Source organism: Necator americanus, chromosome V (genome assembly GCF_031761385.1).
Source record: "Necator americanus strain Aroian chromosome V, whole genome shotgun sequence".
Lineage (NCBI taxonomy): Eukaryota > Metazoa > Nematoda > Chromadorea > Rhabditida > Ancylostomatidae > Necator > Necator americanus.
This window is the reverse complement of record NC_087375.1, coordinates 25,263,995-25,280,160: the sequence shown is the minus strand read 5'-3', so window position 1 is coordinate 25,280,160 and position 16,166 is coordinate 25,263,995. Positions and strand designations below refer to the sequence as shown.

Genomic DNA, 16,166 nt, shown 5'->3' with positions numbered 1-16,166 from the left:
CGTTTCCAGCACGCCGTCTGGGAAAGGGTGCTGGATGACGGAGAAAGTCGTCCCGGGCATGACAGCTAGTGCCGATGTGCCTATGGATTGGGAACTTCCTGCCCAGTTTCAAAAGAGACATATAACTTCATCATTTTTAATCCCTTTTGATTAAATTTAGCTGTAGCATCGCTGTCGTAGCAGCCCAAGAGCCAACTGTTGTTGTTTCAATGTATAACACATTTATTTATTCTATTTATTCTTTCATTTATTTAATTATTTATTTATTCACTCTTTATTTTAAGATACCTGAAATAGGTGCTACTTAAAGGCAGCATAGAACAAATTTACCGCGGTAAGGGAATTTGCAGGAAAAGTTAGAGAGGGAATCGTAGATGATGGTATACAGGCTGGCTTCCTTCATCTGAACTGAAATCGCCAGAACTTACTTTCTGCCTCGATTATACTGCTGTAGCCACAGTTATGTAGTGATACGTAGGCATGGAGAATTCCCAATGTTTGAAAAACGGTCTGTCGTTCGTCTTTCCGCATGAAAGATAAGAATTTTCGGTCACAAAACGCTCCACACACTAATCGACAAATTGCCCTGGGGTGGAGAAGAATTTGCTCCTTTTTTCGAGCAAAAAGAAACATTGCGAATTAAGCAGTAACATCCACCAATGCTCCTTTCATCATTCTAATTTGGTAGAGCAAATGCGAGACGACCATTCTCATATATCAGGTCGAATACCAAAAACTTTGAAAATAGGGGATTCTGAGAATTCGCATTAAAATTCTGATCGCTGTGCAGTTCCTCTTGCCTTGACGAAGTGTGTATTTGAATAAAGAGTATCGCTGTTTTGCACCTAAAACGAAGGTCGACACTCCAAGACTGGAACGTGAAGAAACTAGAGAGGTGTTGATGTGGTTTAAAAACGGAATAGAAGGAGGTTCATGATGCAAATCCCTCTGATAAAACCACGATTTTACACTGCGGTCCACGAATATTTCTGAGCCGTCAGTACTGCTTCTGATTTCAACACAGAGGAGAATTAACGGCCGAAGATGAAACAACGGGTTGTTTCGTTTTTCAAAGAGTAAAAGTGAACATCCAGATTTGTTTTGAAGTTCTGAAGAACATATTGTTAGCATACGCTGGTGCTCACTTTGAAACACCCCATGGTAGAATGAGTAATTAGCAGCAGGAAAGAGTCTCTGTTCACAATAGAAGAATACTGCAAATTGGCTAAAGACAAATCCCTTCACTTCATACGACGAGTGCTCTCACAGCTTTTGAATTTTAGTCCGATGATCTAGCAGATCTAGTGAAGTTTTAAAGGAAAAACCAGCTCGAAACCCCAGAGCATAGTAGATTTATTTTACAACAGAAGCTGTTAGATGAGCTCAGTGCGCCATACTTTTGTACCAAAGTCGATGCTTTCCCAAATGGTCTCAAGGCCAGACCGTCTGATGCTCTTATTGGTTTACAGTGAACAGTTAATGTTGTTATATCGTTAGTCTTCCAAAATTCTTACATTTTCCATCTAGGCAAACATAATAATTATTTCATTTTCCATCAATGTGGTTAGGCGTATCTGGATACATCCTCACTTTGGTTTGCTTGGCTTGGCTTCTTTCTACTTTCTAAAACAACCAAGTTCTGGAGTGTGGTCAAAATTGCGAGTACTATGAAATAAGCTGTATCAAAATCTTAGTATTGCAGCCATGCTGCAAAAAAATGACGAGTCAATTTCGTAGAGGTGTTCAACACTATTTCTCCTTCGTCTTGCTCCACATACCAATGTGACGAAGTTCATTACTTCGATTTGTACGCATTCGGTTTTAACTACAAAATAATTCCTATTGTAGGTACCTAAAGATTGTTTTAACTCATCTCGTCTCGCTTGCAAGAAATGAATTTTAAGTGGCGATGTGATTAAAGTACTTATTAAAACTCATAGAGGAACGAGGCGTGTACTCCACGTCAGTTACACTGTCCTAAGAAGCTTATCTGAAACATTTGGTACGAATTTGATGCTGTTCCGAATTTTATGCCGGTTTATATGCGGGATTACACAGACATTAATTTTCTTCCTACTGATATGTATTATGTGCTGTAATTTTCTTCGTACTGATATGTGTTATGTGCTGTACTTTTACAAACTCCACGGCGTTGGCCAATCCCCTTGAGGCGCGCTCGACTTCGATTCAGAAGTCTTAGAGATATATGAACGCGTGAGCAACCTCCACAGTGACATAAACCCGGCACATCAAGTCAATACTAAAGTCAATAGTGAATCAAGTTTTTGTACTCTTATCACGTCTGGTACCAACTCAGACACCGCGGAGTGATGAAAAACTCGATTAGCTACAAGGCATTTTAAAAGAAACGGCAGTGTAGTCGGGGCCGCACCCCTCACCAACTTCTTTTCACCCTCTCAATTTTCTATATTAATATATAAAGTGAGGTTATGTGCGTAATATCTTTGTAGGGGCACCGAATTTGAATTTTTAACAAGAAAACTACCGAATGAATTAGTCTAAAAGTTCTCGAAACCATTTAGCGTTTCGTGCAGCATCTTAGTTAAATAAATCACAACATTCACATCATTTTGCATTAACAACCATTAAGGCCCAAAAGTGAGTTGAGGTTAGCACATAAATTTTAGTTATGGAACAGACCAGTTGAAATCAATGACGTCAAGGGCTTCAGTTAATTTTAGATATGGATTATCTTAGAGTTATATTACTCTTAGTTTGGTTTTTTTTTGAATAATTTGATATTTGTTAGTAATATTTCAACCATGTCAAACATATCGTTCTACGGTCATGTTGCGGCAGGAAATATTTAGGAACTTCCATAAAAGATCCACTAGAAGGGAAGACTTTTGTGTTTTCTTATTTGGAACTAAAGTTGTCCCAACTCTGCGCGGAATCAGTTTACTGTCAAATGACTCCTTAAATGATTGCAGTACGAGAGACGTATAACCACTGACGATCCTAAGCAAATAAAATCTATCCTTGGAATCGTTGTGCATGAGAGGAGATGTGCAGGAGAATTATAAAATCCAAACTATAAAAAGTCAGACACTGGAGCACGCTAGCATCAAACGTGAGATATATTTTGGATTTGTGGTGTAGCGTAAGATATTTTTTACTGCATGTGCATAAACCACAACAACAACAACACCACCACCACCACAAACAGACCTAAAACAAGTGTTCCAAAAATTATATGAACTTTCAGACATTTTCCACAAAAATCAGTTAATCTAATTCTTTTTTTCTCTACACTGCCGATTCATATGTGGAATGACGGGAAATAAAAAGAGTCGTTAACCACTGTTTACTCACTTTTTGCTTTTCGGATGTGTTTCGTCTACTGGATAAGTTTCTATTACTTGCATGCACCACAGGGTATGGTTGCAACTACTATGGCTTATTCAGATAGTTGTACGTCTTCATTTCCTGAAAGCTTCGTCTTTATGAATATTGATACGATTACAGATGTTTCTGCTATTCTAGCCTATGGAGGTGTTAGTTTGTCAGTAATTATAGGTCTTCTCAGCCTTTATCTCATCATGTACTTTATGGTGTCAGCAGAAAATGTGAGTTACACAAACATTTTGAGTAGATTCACTCGGCCCTCTTTGACTAGTGTACAAAATTCTTGGCAAAAAAGTTTCTGAACCTTAACAGCAGTGTATAACAAAGATGGCGTTACTGGGATCTCTCCATGAGTGAATAAATGTGAAGGCCATGAGGGTGATAATCCGCAAAAGTTCTGCGACTTTGTAGATAGGACAGTTTCTGCTGCCTATTTGAGTACAAGCCGGAGTTTTCTACTTCGTTTTTTTCCCTCCTTTCCTGCTTTCTCCTTGGAGAATGCTCGTGGTCGTAAACTCAAACCTCTACACCTATTTATTAATTGGGGACTCCATCACTGTAGATATTGTGTTAAGTAGGAAAGTGATAAAAAGTTGTGAGTAATACGCTTGTCTCAAATTTTACATTATGCATTCAAAGCTGAAAGCAAGCTGTGAATAACCACCAATTTCCAACTCATACCTGATTCCTTTGCTTTTCGAAATTAACGAAGAACAATGTTTTTGTTTTCAAAAATTATTTCAGAGTGACTTGCTTCACTTAATCGGCGTTTTGATGTATTCTCTCAGGCGATTACCCGCATCTTCGCCGGGGTGTGCCGTCCTTAAGCATAGTTCTGCCCAACCTTGTCGATCTTCTGCGAGATCTTGCAAAGAATCAGTACATTCGTCGCTATTCCATATCCTTCGAAACCTTACGTCTCCCCTGAACCGCCTAGTCACGCCGAGTGTCCTCAGGTCCTCTTTCACCACTTCAATCCGGAACTTTCGGTTTTGGCCGAGTGGCTTCTTCCAGTTTGAACCTGACAGAACCCTTAGAACTGAGATGTCCGACGCGTATCCGCCACGAAAAATACCGCGGAAGGCTTCACTGACAATGAGTTTGCCAATTCTTACTTGAGTGTTTTGACATAGACAACTGCGTCTCCTTTTTCTTTTCTGGTGCACCATTTATGTACGTGAATAAATAAATAAATAAATAAATAAATAACTCGTTCAATAAGTCGATCTGCTGACCTCGTAATATATTATGACGAAAGAAGCGAAGACGATTCTCTGTAGCTGCTTTCGATGGCGGTGCAAGATGTTGATATCTTTCACGTGTCGTCTACCTGTATACCACATCGTGGAATCATGTCATCCGCGTAAAGATTTTCATTGTGGCTGGCATACGTTAGGCCAAAAGTAGCCAAGGAGCCGTCCAATAGTTTCCCTTCGTGCAAGCAAGCTCCATCATCGTAGCTTCCAACGCAACATCATGATGGGCGAATTGGTAGAATGGGTAATAGGTAGAATCGCAGCTTGACTTCGTTGGTGATAGGGTCGACCACAGGCATTTCGTTTAGGAGTTAAATGCAGAAGTGGCCTAGGCGGATCTTTGCTGAATATCCTTCTCGATAGTTGACATTGTTCTTCAGCACACAGCCCAGGTAACAGAACTCATCGATGAGTTCCGTCAGTCCACCCTAATCCTCGTATGAAGTCGAGTGTGTGTGTTGCATTTATCAGCACGTAGACGTAGTCCATAGGCAGCAATTAGCTTCGGTGCAAGCTTGACAACGTGCTGAAATTTCGCGCTGGTTTTGGCGAATGTAGCAACATAGTCAATATACTCGAGGTCGGTCAAGGGGCACCCGTGCTGTTGCTCGGTGCTGAGACGATGTTAGTAAACTGATTAACGGTTCTTCGCATGATGTTATCGAAGGTGAAGTTGAACATGAAAGGGCCTTGCCACTGTCCCTGGCTTACTGTCCAGTCTTACTCCAGTTATCACCTCAAATGATGTTGTTCATCCAGGTGGTGTTCGAACTGCAGCATTTGTTAGCTGATTCATGTCAGCAAGCAAACGAACGAACTTTCCTGGTGTTCCATTGGCGCAGAGTGGAAAGTGGAGAGTGGAAAGCGGGTTCAAAGTCTTCAAAGTTTGTTTCGAATACCGCTGCCAGGTTTTGATCGCACTCCTAGCGATGAAAACCTGGTCACTCTTAGGTCGGCCAAAACCAAAGCCAGCTTCCTCGTCGCGCGTTGTTTCTTCGTGATTTTTAATAAGTCGGTCCAGGATAATTCGCTCCAAAACCTTGTACATGCAGCTAAGAAATCCCTTGATAGCTACTGTTTCTAGTTCCGCGACGTATGACTTCTTGTGGAATGGAATTATGTGTCTCTACAAGTCGGGTATCCTTACTTCTATCCATATTGAGCTGATGATCCTTGTCACCTCACGAATTCCAGATGGAGAAAGATGTTTTAGCATTTTTGCACTCATTCCGTTGCCTGCACAAGATTTTCCATTTTTTGTTTTCTGGATGCAGACGAGAACCCCCGATTCGGTTGCTGGTACCTCACAGACTAAGGTCTACGGTTGGTTAAACGTAGGATATCAGTCGCTCCATTGGCAGCTGAAAATTAGAAAACATCTTTTCACCTTGACGCTGAAGTCTCCTAGAAAGGATTTCCTCCAATTCTTGTCCTTCCATGCCTTTTCAAACTCCTTTGCTCTTCTACTCGTCTTCGCGATCTTCTTGCAGACGGCAAAGCAACTTCCTTCTCACACCCTTTTCTTGGCTAAAATCGCCAGTGCTGTTGTCGGGGCATACAGAATTGTACGTGGATCTTGTATCCGCAATTGCAAAGGGAAATTTCTTCCTCGGAATTTGAACCGGAATGTTCTTGAATGCATTTTATGAAGAGATTCGCATTGCTGGGATTCTTCCTGGTTCGTACTCCAACATGTATAGACACACGTTGGCGGAATTTCGTTCTGCATTCTTCATCTTTAGAGCTGCCATGTCGATTTCCGGTTGAAGAGGAACTCCTTGGTTTCTCTGTTGAACCGGAAATGGAAATTGAGAAGAAATGGACGGTAGTCAGAGTCGAATTCGAGGTCCCGAACAGCTCTAGATTTTCGGATATGAGTCTGAGGAGTGTTTCTTGTCAGAACGAAGTCAAGGTAAAGATTGAGGGTTCTCATCCGTCCGCTTGCGCTGCTCCTTAGGGGTTAAAAGGGTGCCACGTGAGCTGATAGCGTCGATGATCTGTCTCAATTATGGAAACGATGATGAGGCCACTCTGCTCACATAAATCGACCAGACGGTGATCGTTATCCGACGTTCGCTTCGCTGGATAATACCATTTTTCTAGCACATCGGAATGTTGCTCAAGTCCCATCTCCGCATTTGCGATGATTCCGACAATGATCACCTGCTGTTTGCGACTACTTATGGATAGGTAGTTTAGGCGAGACGTAAGGTTCCACAGAGTATGGAATAGAAGAATGGAATAAGAATGATTTCTTTGTGTGCCAGCTTTTGCACAAGATCCAGATTTGGTAGAGCTGTGTTCAAGGACGACACAAATCAACGAAGATGCGTGCAGTCGCGTCAGATAATTATATCAGCTCTCCGATTAAGTCAAATCAACCCATTGAACTCATTATAGAAAGTGTCCTTACTTTTGCCTCATGTGGCCTCATTAGGCACATAGACACTTATGATGCAGAGTTTGCTTCCTCTGCGACACCGCATTAGTAAAATGAAGGTTCCTTCACCAAGGTTATTGTACCCGTTCCTCTCGGCTAACACGCAGTCCCCAATTTCCCTTTTGTCATCGTCGCCGCAGTAAATGGTTTATTTAACGATACTGATTATGGGGTTATCCTGATGCGTGCTTCCTACAAGGCATGTCGCAGAAATTTCAAAAGGCGCCTTGTTGGAGTTTACTCGATGACTACCAGGATTTCAATGTTATTTCAATGTTACGAAACGGACGTTTGTTGCCAATCATTCCATATTTTCTTCTTTCGTATCCCAACTTAATTTACACAATCAACTTGAATTGTAGATGAAAACTTTTTTAGGCGGCTCTCGATATAGAGGAATGTTATGAACCTGTTACTGAACTTATGCAACCGATTCAAGCCGTCACATGGTACATAATACAAGTAGCAGTTGTGGCCGACTTCTTCAAAATAAGCCCAAGCGAAGTATCCGCTTCAACTTCACTTTATTCCATTAGAAAATTTCTTTATTATTTTTTTAGAAATAAGTCAGCATCTCTGAGATTTGTAACGCTTTTGTAGACCGCAATGTTTTGATCTTCAGACAACAACTCATTTTTCATGAAACTTTTTTGTTCTTCTACTCTCCTTGCTCATGGTGTCACAAGTGTCTAGCATGCAAACGGTGCGAAGTTATACATGTGTGTGCAAGTGCAAACGAGGGACGAAATAGTTTAAAAAGTGTTTGCTTTTTTTTTGAAAGTCTGTTGAAGGACAATGTCTCTCTACAGTGCTTTTGATATCGCGTGAAAATCAGTCGCATTTCTGGTTCAGCGATTGTCGTAGAAACGCATTACATGCGCGACAAATGTAACTTTACTTTCCCTCGCACGTGCAACAGCGTCTTTGATCTTCTACCGTTAACATAGAAGTGAACTTCGAATCCTCTCTTTTGCTTCGGTAAAACGAGATATTACTAGCACCATTCTTTCAGTTGAGCGTTCAAAGAAGCATTTTTATTCTGCTAGCGGAACGCCTGGATTCCGAAGCGTACGTCAGAGCAGAAAGAACTATGATGTCAAATAGGTGTGAATTGTTGGATTGTATCACCCTGACGAAACCCTCTCTTCACGTCGATGTGACATTATTGTAGAATGGGAAAATTTTGGTCAAGTAGTTATTACGTAACTCAAGAATTATTTTTGTGAATGCTGCAGGGACATCTTAGTTGTCCAATTTCTCCATGAGCGCTTCAGTCTCAACTGAATCGAAGGCTCTTTTCATGTCGATGAAAGTGGAAAAGATGGCATATTGTTCTTTCCCAATACTTCTATGATTCTTGAAATAGTGTATATGTGGTCGATGGTGCTAAACAATTTTAGAAACCTTGGCTACTGGCATGGCTCTCCTTCATTCATTGTTGCACCGCTCTATAGGACTATTTCTGTGAAGAGCTTGTAAATAGCATGCAGTAAGCAGTTTAGCCGATACTTGCCGATGTCATGTGGATCTCCCATCTTTTACAAGGACACGGTCTTGCTGGCGGTCCGCTGTTCAGAAACCTTGCATTCCAAAAGGTAACGTGTAAAGAGCCTCGCCAGAATGTTGATGAGAACTGGCGGTGGGTACCCCAGATGTCTAGCGTTGGTTCTGTCATTTCTTGCTCTCATGATAGCATGTCGTACTTCGAAAGAGAGAACCCCTGGAATGGCATGTCCATCTTCCTTCAGATGGTGAGAAGGCATGAAGGCATGGCTGTCGAAGAGATCAAAGTAGAAGTCGTAAATGAGCTGGAGCCACAACGAACTGAAAAACTTTTTTTCCTGCACATTCCATTGTCGGTCTTGGATTCCGATGTGAATCTCTTTGGACTTTTTTCTGGAATTCTTTCACAATTTTGGTGTAAAAATCTCCAACAACGAACTTTTTGAAGGTATGACCCTCTCTGAAAAACTTTTCTAGATCCAAATGTTAGGCATCAGCTTTGTCTTCACCATAATTTTAGAGTGCATGCGATGAAGATACTCAAAGCTGGTGTTGGTGATGGTATTAATGTGGGACTCTCATCCATAACGTCCAATTCGGTTTATAATGTTGTTAGAAAGAATTTATGCTTGTACCGTACTCGTGTAGGCAAGAACACCTACTTTACCATCACTTTTATTGTCGCAACTAAAAACCATTCTCCAGTGTCATATGCACTGTTGCAGTGGCTAGAGTCGTCTCGTCGAGCGCATACATGGGTGTTCAGGTAAGTCTTGGCACAGCGGATGCATGAAATGCTCCTGAATGCACCTGCGTTAGATGGCATTCGATCGCTTTTAGTCTGTAGTTAGCCTTTCATCCGTTACCGAGGATGCATTGCCCATCCTTTCCACTAATCGTCTGTGATCTCTCTAGTGAGGAGATCCTGATGATGATGTTTATGCATTCTTGAGAATAAAATCAAGGCTGTTCAAACTGGATTTCTAACTGGATACGTCTCACCATTGCCAATCTTATTTATTCGCATCCAGAAAGAAAAGCAGAAAGACTGTATACTTAATTTTTGCGCCCATTTGGTACCTGTTAAAGACTTTTCAACGATTTGAGCACTTATAACCTCGTGTCCACATTTTTGGCGTCGCTCATCATAGGTAGCGTATAATTTGATACAAATCTGTTTGAGGGTGCCCGGAGCCTGAAAACATCACTAATAAATGCAAGGTTAAACTACAGAGTGTAGAAACGTTGTTTTGTAAACAAACCTTTAGTTTACCACTGTTTTTTTTTACAAATGTGCTATTCGACACGTTCAACTGGTCCACATTCTGGGTGGGCGATGACGGCTACTGTCATAACTAGAGTGATTAGGAATTTCTGTGAGCACAAATAACGATTCTTCCTCTGGCTCACAATTTCTAATTTAGGTTCTTCATGAATACCAAAGAGACGCCGATGCTCGGAAGTGGATTGTTCGGCACTCATTTCCTAGGAACGATCTTAGCAATAAATTTATGACCAAGTGGGAAAGTTTGTTATTCCTAAATGTTTGATTTAATACTACTCCTGGATGACAAAACCGAAACGATTGTGAAGAATGTATTCGTTGCAAATTTCGTGAGCTTTTGTTGCAGGTTCCACTCGCGGTTTATCAAGAAAGGTTACGACATGAATGCCATAGTTGTACGCTTTATTGGAATAGATGAAAAATTGATTTCAAAAGACTGTTAGTGGGTTTGTGTTTCAGAGTAGAACTGTACTCGCACTAAGCAAAGAAGGCAGGAAAAAGAAGAAGAAGAGTTAATTGTCGTCATATAAAATTTACAATGCTCAATTCACACTTTGTTCTGGCATCAAGACATTTAGTAATGAATAAAAACTGTGAAAAATACAATCTTTCTCACGACTGTGAGTCATGTTTTGTCAATTGAAGGATAATGACATTGCTGACAAAATGAATTCTTCAGCGGCTACATTCGTGAACGCTTCTGGAAAAGCGAGAACTCTCCCCTAGATAAACGAGTTATCTGGCTAAAAATTGGCATCCATCAAGCACACAGGATGCTTTCTGACCTCGTCGTCAAAGTTGGAAAATTCACGCTTACTTGATCACATTTGCGCAAACTCCGCTTGATGTGAACTTTTGATTCATTCTTTTGGAGGTTTCTGCGAGTTAAATTCATCTGAGCAGAACGCTAGCTAAGCAAAAAGCTAAACCATCCATTGCAACAGAATGTAATACAGTACTATTCACCTGAATTAATTGATTTGATTAGCGATATGTTTATTAAGCACCATAGGATTCAAAATAACAACTGTCGATCCAGAAGTATTTATCTAACTTGTGCACACATGAAATCGAAGAAATGTGTAAGTATTAAAGTGGAAATTTGGGAGAAAGATAAACAAATAACAATGGTAACGAAAGCAACTTTTATAATTGCTTTCATAGTTTTACCAGTCTGAATGTCAGGCTAAAGCCGGACTTCAGACTTTCGGTGGTTTTAGCTTCGCTCTCCTTCACTGATCAATAAAAGTTAATAGTAGTGGTGTTTTCTGTAAAACTAGATTTGTGTTTTTTTTAACAACGCTTTCCTTTCCTTTTTCTTCTCTTTTTTTGCGTGTTTCCACTTTCTGAGAACGGCATGCTACAAACTTGAGGCGAGCGAAGAAGGAGATAGGCACGCAGAGGAGTCAAAAAGGTGAAGAGCAAAGCGCACAGTAATCACGGCTATGAAACGGCGGCAACCATTTATCTTTTGCGTCATGCACACTAAGTTATTGCGCACCAATGACCGGGTCCAAAGACGCCGTTGACCCGTCCCCTTCCATAGGTATCTGGCGCCGACGCACCCGTCTCACCCCCTTCTATAGGCATCTTGCAAACCCTTCTATAGCTATCGTCGCAACCCCTTCTATAGCTATCTGGAGTCGCCACGCCAATCCGACGCCGGTGGGCCCGTCGTAACTAATTTTGTGGCCATCTGACGCCGAGTGGACCCGTCGCACCCCCTTTTTCGAACTTCGTGACACACACACACACACACACACACACACACACACACACACACACACACACACACACACACACACACACACACACACACACACACACATACGGACTAAGCTCGTTATTATATACCAGTCTGAACGTCCGGCTAAAGCCGGACTTCAGACTTTCTGTGGTGTTCGCTTTACTCCCCTTCACTAATCAACGAAAATTGACAGTAGTGGCATTTTCTGTGAAATTAGAATTGTGATTTTCTAACAACGTTTTCTTCTCTTCTTTATATTATAAATTAATGCGAAAGATTACGGAGCTTTCCTTCTAAACGCATCAATTCTACATTTGGAGAATATTGGGCCATCAGCTACAAACACTCCTTCGATGCCACATTAATGTAGATAGCAAAATAATAGATATAGATACAATTTGGAAGCTACCTCGAAGTATGGGTATTATTCTTGATTTCCCCTAATAGTTATCAAAGAATGATGTTTTGACATAAAATGATGTGAAAGCCATCATCCTACTGATGAAGATAACTTTCCACGTCAGAACTTGTAAACTGTTTGCTACTACTTAAGCAGCCGTTTGCATGAGTGTTTCCACTTTCTGAGAACGGCATGCCACAAACTTGAGGCGAACAAAGAAGGAAATATGCACACGGAGGAGTCATGAAGGTGAAGAGCAAAGCGCCCAGTGGTCACGGCTATGAAACGGCTGCAACCATTTATCTTTTACGTCATGCACTCTGAGTTATTGCCCAAAAATGACCGGGTCTACCGACGCCGGTGGACCCGTCGCACCCCTTTCTGTATGTATCTGGCGCCAGCGCACCAATCCGGCGCCGGTGGACCCGTCGCACCCTTTTCTACAGGTATCTGGCGCCGGTGGACCCGTCGCACCCGCTTCCATAGGTATCTAGCGCCGGCGCACCAAGCTGACGCCGTTGGACCCGTCGCACCCCTTCTATAGATTTCTGGTGCCGGTGGACCCGTCATACCCTATTTTATAGCTTTCTAGCGTCGAGGCACCAACTCGACGCCGGTGGACCCGTTGCACCCCCCTTTTTGAATTTCGTGACTGACACACACACAAACGCACACACAGACACACGTGACAGAATAAGCCCGTTATTACGTATATATATATATATATATATATATATATATATATATATATATATATATCATGATCATGATATGCACTTTCCGTCAACCAGTTTATTACGTGGTGGTCTCTAGAAATCTTAAGAGATACAACAAATTAGTGCGAAGCGATGCCGACTGGAGCACAACGTTGTATATAGCAGTTTTGACTAAAACATTAGTTAAATATAGGTTTTCCTTGCCTATGTTATTGTAGAGTGCTCTATGCTTTTCGGCAACGTTGAACTCTCGAGCTGTAGACGTGATTCGAAAATCGGGCCTTCAAAATTCGGATTTTTGTCATCGAAAAGGATCTCTTGTATATCACCGACTGTCATGATTTTAGACATGATTCATGTTCCCATTTTTGAAATCCAAAAAAAGAGAACTCCTTCAAATTTACAAATAGTACACTCTTCTCTATGTTCTCAACATTCCAATCTATGCAATACTATGCATGAACATTGAAAAACCGACGGTAAGTGAAGGTGCGGCAGCGTCGGCTTGCTCATAGCTGCTCATAAAAAGAAAACTTCAGGACAGTTCATATATCATTAGATTCTTCTCTTTGAGATCTATACACAAACCGACGTACTGTTGAGAAAGGAGCAAAATGGCCAAAAATGCGCCAAAAAGCAATAACTGGAACCTAACATAGCTTAAGGTTATAGTTGAAAAAGTGTTCAGAAACTCAAACTTTCACATTTGGTCAGAACAGCAAAAAATTGTTATTTTGTTAAACGAAGGTTTGTTGCAAGGAAAAAAGTTGTCAAAACAGCCTACAAAAAAAAGCTGAGCACAATTATTCATAAATTATGCGAGAGTTGTATTGCATATAGACAGACGAACTCCGCTCGTACACTAGAGTATCGCAAAGTTAGAAAATTCCACTTTTGATCTTTTTCCTTTCACTTCATCTCTACTTTGCACCTTCGTTAATCACCAGAACAGAGTTCAAATCGAAATTACCTAACCAAAACTCTTAAAACAGATAATGTACATTAGTTTGTAAATTTTGTTTTCGCTAAATAGATTTTCTCGCTCTATTATAACACCTTTTCATAACATTCCGTAAAAAGGAAGAGTATGAAGCTTACTATTAAATTTTATGCAACTATTTCAATACTACGCTCCTTGGTTTACAAAAATCGAGTTCGACACAGCATTTCGAATTGAATGACATCGTTTCCAAGGCTATGTTTCTATCAGATTTCGCTGCCCGGCTATTTTTGTACCTCAACCAAGACTGGCGTATTGCACCAGTCACTGCTGCAGCATTGGAAGGGAACATTGTGTGTATGTCAACTCCACATTTTATCCCAAGTAATTTAAGTATGTACATGGAACCGAAAAATTGAACACCACTATAATATATGATACCAATTCACATCACTATTAAAATGTTATTATATTATTATTGCCAGCTGGGTAGCTCGTTTCTTCGTGAAGTATTTGTAGTTAGAATCAATTTTGAAATAACAACAACAATGAATAGTCAGAAAGTCATTGTTGAAGTTAGTAGTCATTGTTCGAATTACATATATAAAACAGAGGATAAGATAGTTTGAATCTTAATGTCGTCGATGGTGAATTTGAATGAAGCGTACTAGCATATAATGTCATGAAGAAAGCAAACAAACTTTCCTGGTGCTCTATCTACGCGAAGCTTATTGAGAATGCAGCTCCATTAAGGAGAGTCGTAAGCTTCGAAGTCCAGAGAAGCGATACTTTCATGGATCTGTGATCAATAGTCTCTTCCGGAGTAGAATTATGAGAATATCTCCGCGAGTCAAGCATCTTTTCGTCGAACGATATTGGGCGGATGATCTTCGCCAGTTCACAAACCCCAATAGAGACTAGCTTCAAAAGGTGAGGAATGGTAAGTCTTGTGGAGTTTCCATCCCTCATCTTTTGGATATTGACCAGAACCTGCGACTCGGTCGGTGATTAGATGAACGATTACATCGGTCGCTAGACGTGCTCGAGCTCATTAGCTGATGGCTCTTCTCGGTTCACCAAGGTGTTGAAGTGATCCCTCCGAATGGTTAGAGCTACCTCAATGACTTCATTAACAATTTTGAGGACTAGAAAACATTTTTTCAATTTGTGCCATGTGCTGAAGCATGATTTTCTTCGAGTTCTTGTCTCCCGTGATTTTTTAAAGTCCCATCGCTCTTGATCATTTGTTTTCGGGATCGTGCCGTTGCTGACAATGCAGCTTCTTTCTTACGTGTTTCTTCCGGCTGATGTCACCAGCAGTGAGAGCGGCACGTAGAGAATTGTTTGTTAATTTCTACTTCTTGACCAGATGCAAAATCAAACTTCTTTTTTGGTTCTAGAAGCAAGAATATTTTTTGCGGGGTCCCAGATACACATTGTGAGGGAATTTGCATTGTAAAGCTTCGTCCTGGTACGTACTCTACATAAACAGATACATTCGTTGGCGTTTTTGCTTCCCGCACTCTTTGGATTTCAGACCTATCATTCCAATTTTTGGTCGAGTAGGAAATTCTCAGTCTCTTTTGCAGAACAGTATCTTGAAGCTGAGAAGAAATGGACTGCGTTTGAAGGTAATGTTCTGTACTAGCCCTAGATTTTCCGAAAACCGGCGTGAGGAGTGTTTCTCGTCAGAACATTTGAGCTCAAGCTTGAGAGTTCTCATCTTTTGCTTGGCCTGCTCTCCAGGTATTAATGGAGTCTTTCCTTGCCACGTGAACCGAGGGCACCGAAGATTCCTCTTGAACGTGGAAGCGATTATGAGGGATGATGGATAGAAGTGGAAATTTGTGCCTACAGTTGCGTGAGAATCAACTTGTGCAGTCTGCTGAAATGCCACCACGAATAGAAATAAACGCCAAGAAGGAAAAAGTTTGAGAAAGGGTGGAAATAAAGGAACCAGAGGAAGGACTGGGCTTTACTAGGACTGTATAGCAGTAAGATGAAGAAGTGTTTCCCAGTTCTCAACTATGGGAACAACAACAACGGCTAATAGCAAGGCAACTACACCCTAATGAACCGTTGTCAGTTATCGGCTGGGCACCAAAGAGAAAGAACTGCTACAGATTGAAAAATTCTATTGTTCTTTTTTTTGTTTCTTGTAACGATGGACCTTCGTTCAATTAAATTCTTCTCGGCACTGATGTTCAATATGCAAATTCTTCAACTGTCATAATGTCTTATCCTTTGCAAAGTTATTTGTATTCGCATGTAAATCCGTATTTCTTATTGCGAATTCCAATACTAATCGAGCACCTTTTATTTTCGAAACCAATTCCGTTTTCCCCAGACATAAAGAAAGTATACTGAGGGTCGAATGCCACAATTAGTTCTCAACGAGCTCAGATCATATGAAGGATGCGCGTACATAATATATCAAAGATCCAATATTTTACACAAACAGAGGTTTTTCTTATAGAAGTATTTAATAAATAACCTTTGCGTTTCAGTTTTAC

The 16,166-nt window shown here is 40.9% G+C and overlaps 1 protein-coding gene across 2 annotated transcripts; it reads left to right on the top strand.

Moving 5' to 3' along the window:
* Nucleotides 1–3,398: 3,398 nt before the first annotated feature.
* On the top strand, nucleotides 3,399–10,366 carry RB195_015130 (uncharacterized protein; the record flags this gene model as incomplete). Of its 2 annotated transcripts, XM_064205695.1 has the most annotated exons (8): nucleotides 3,399–3,432; nucleotides 3,487–3,587; nucleotides 7,441–7,566; nucleotides 8,075–8,166; nucleotides 9,271–9,331; nucleotides 9,990–10,084; nucleotides 10,197–10,245; nucleotides 10,310–10,366. In XM_064205695.1, the coding sequence occupies 8 exons, from the start codon at nucleotides 3,399–3,401 to the stop codon at nucleotides 10,364–10,366; spliced, it is 615 nt and encodes a 204-aa protein (XP_064061577.1). The 2 variants fall into 2 exon arrangements, with proteins under 2 accessions (XP_064061577.1, XP_064061576.1); XM_064205696.1 differs by lacking the exons at nucleotides 8,075–8,166; nucleotides 9,271–9,331.
* Between the last annotated feature and the right edge of the window lie 5,800 nt (nucleotides 10,367–16,166).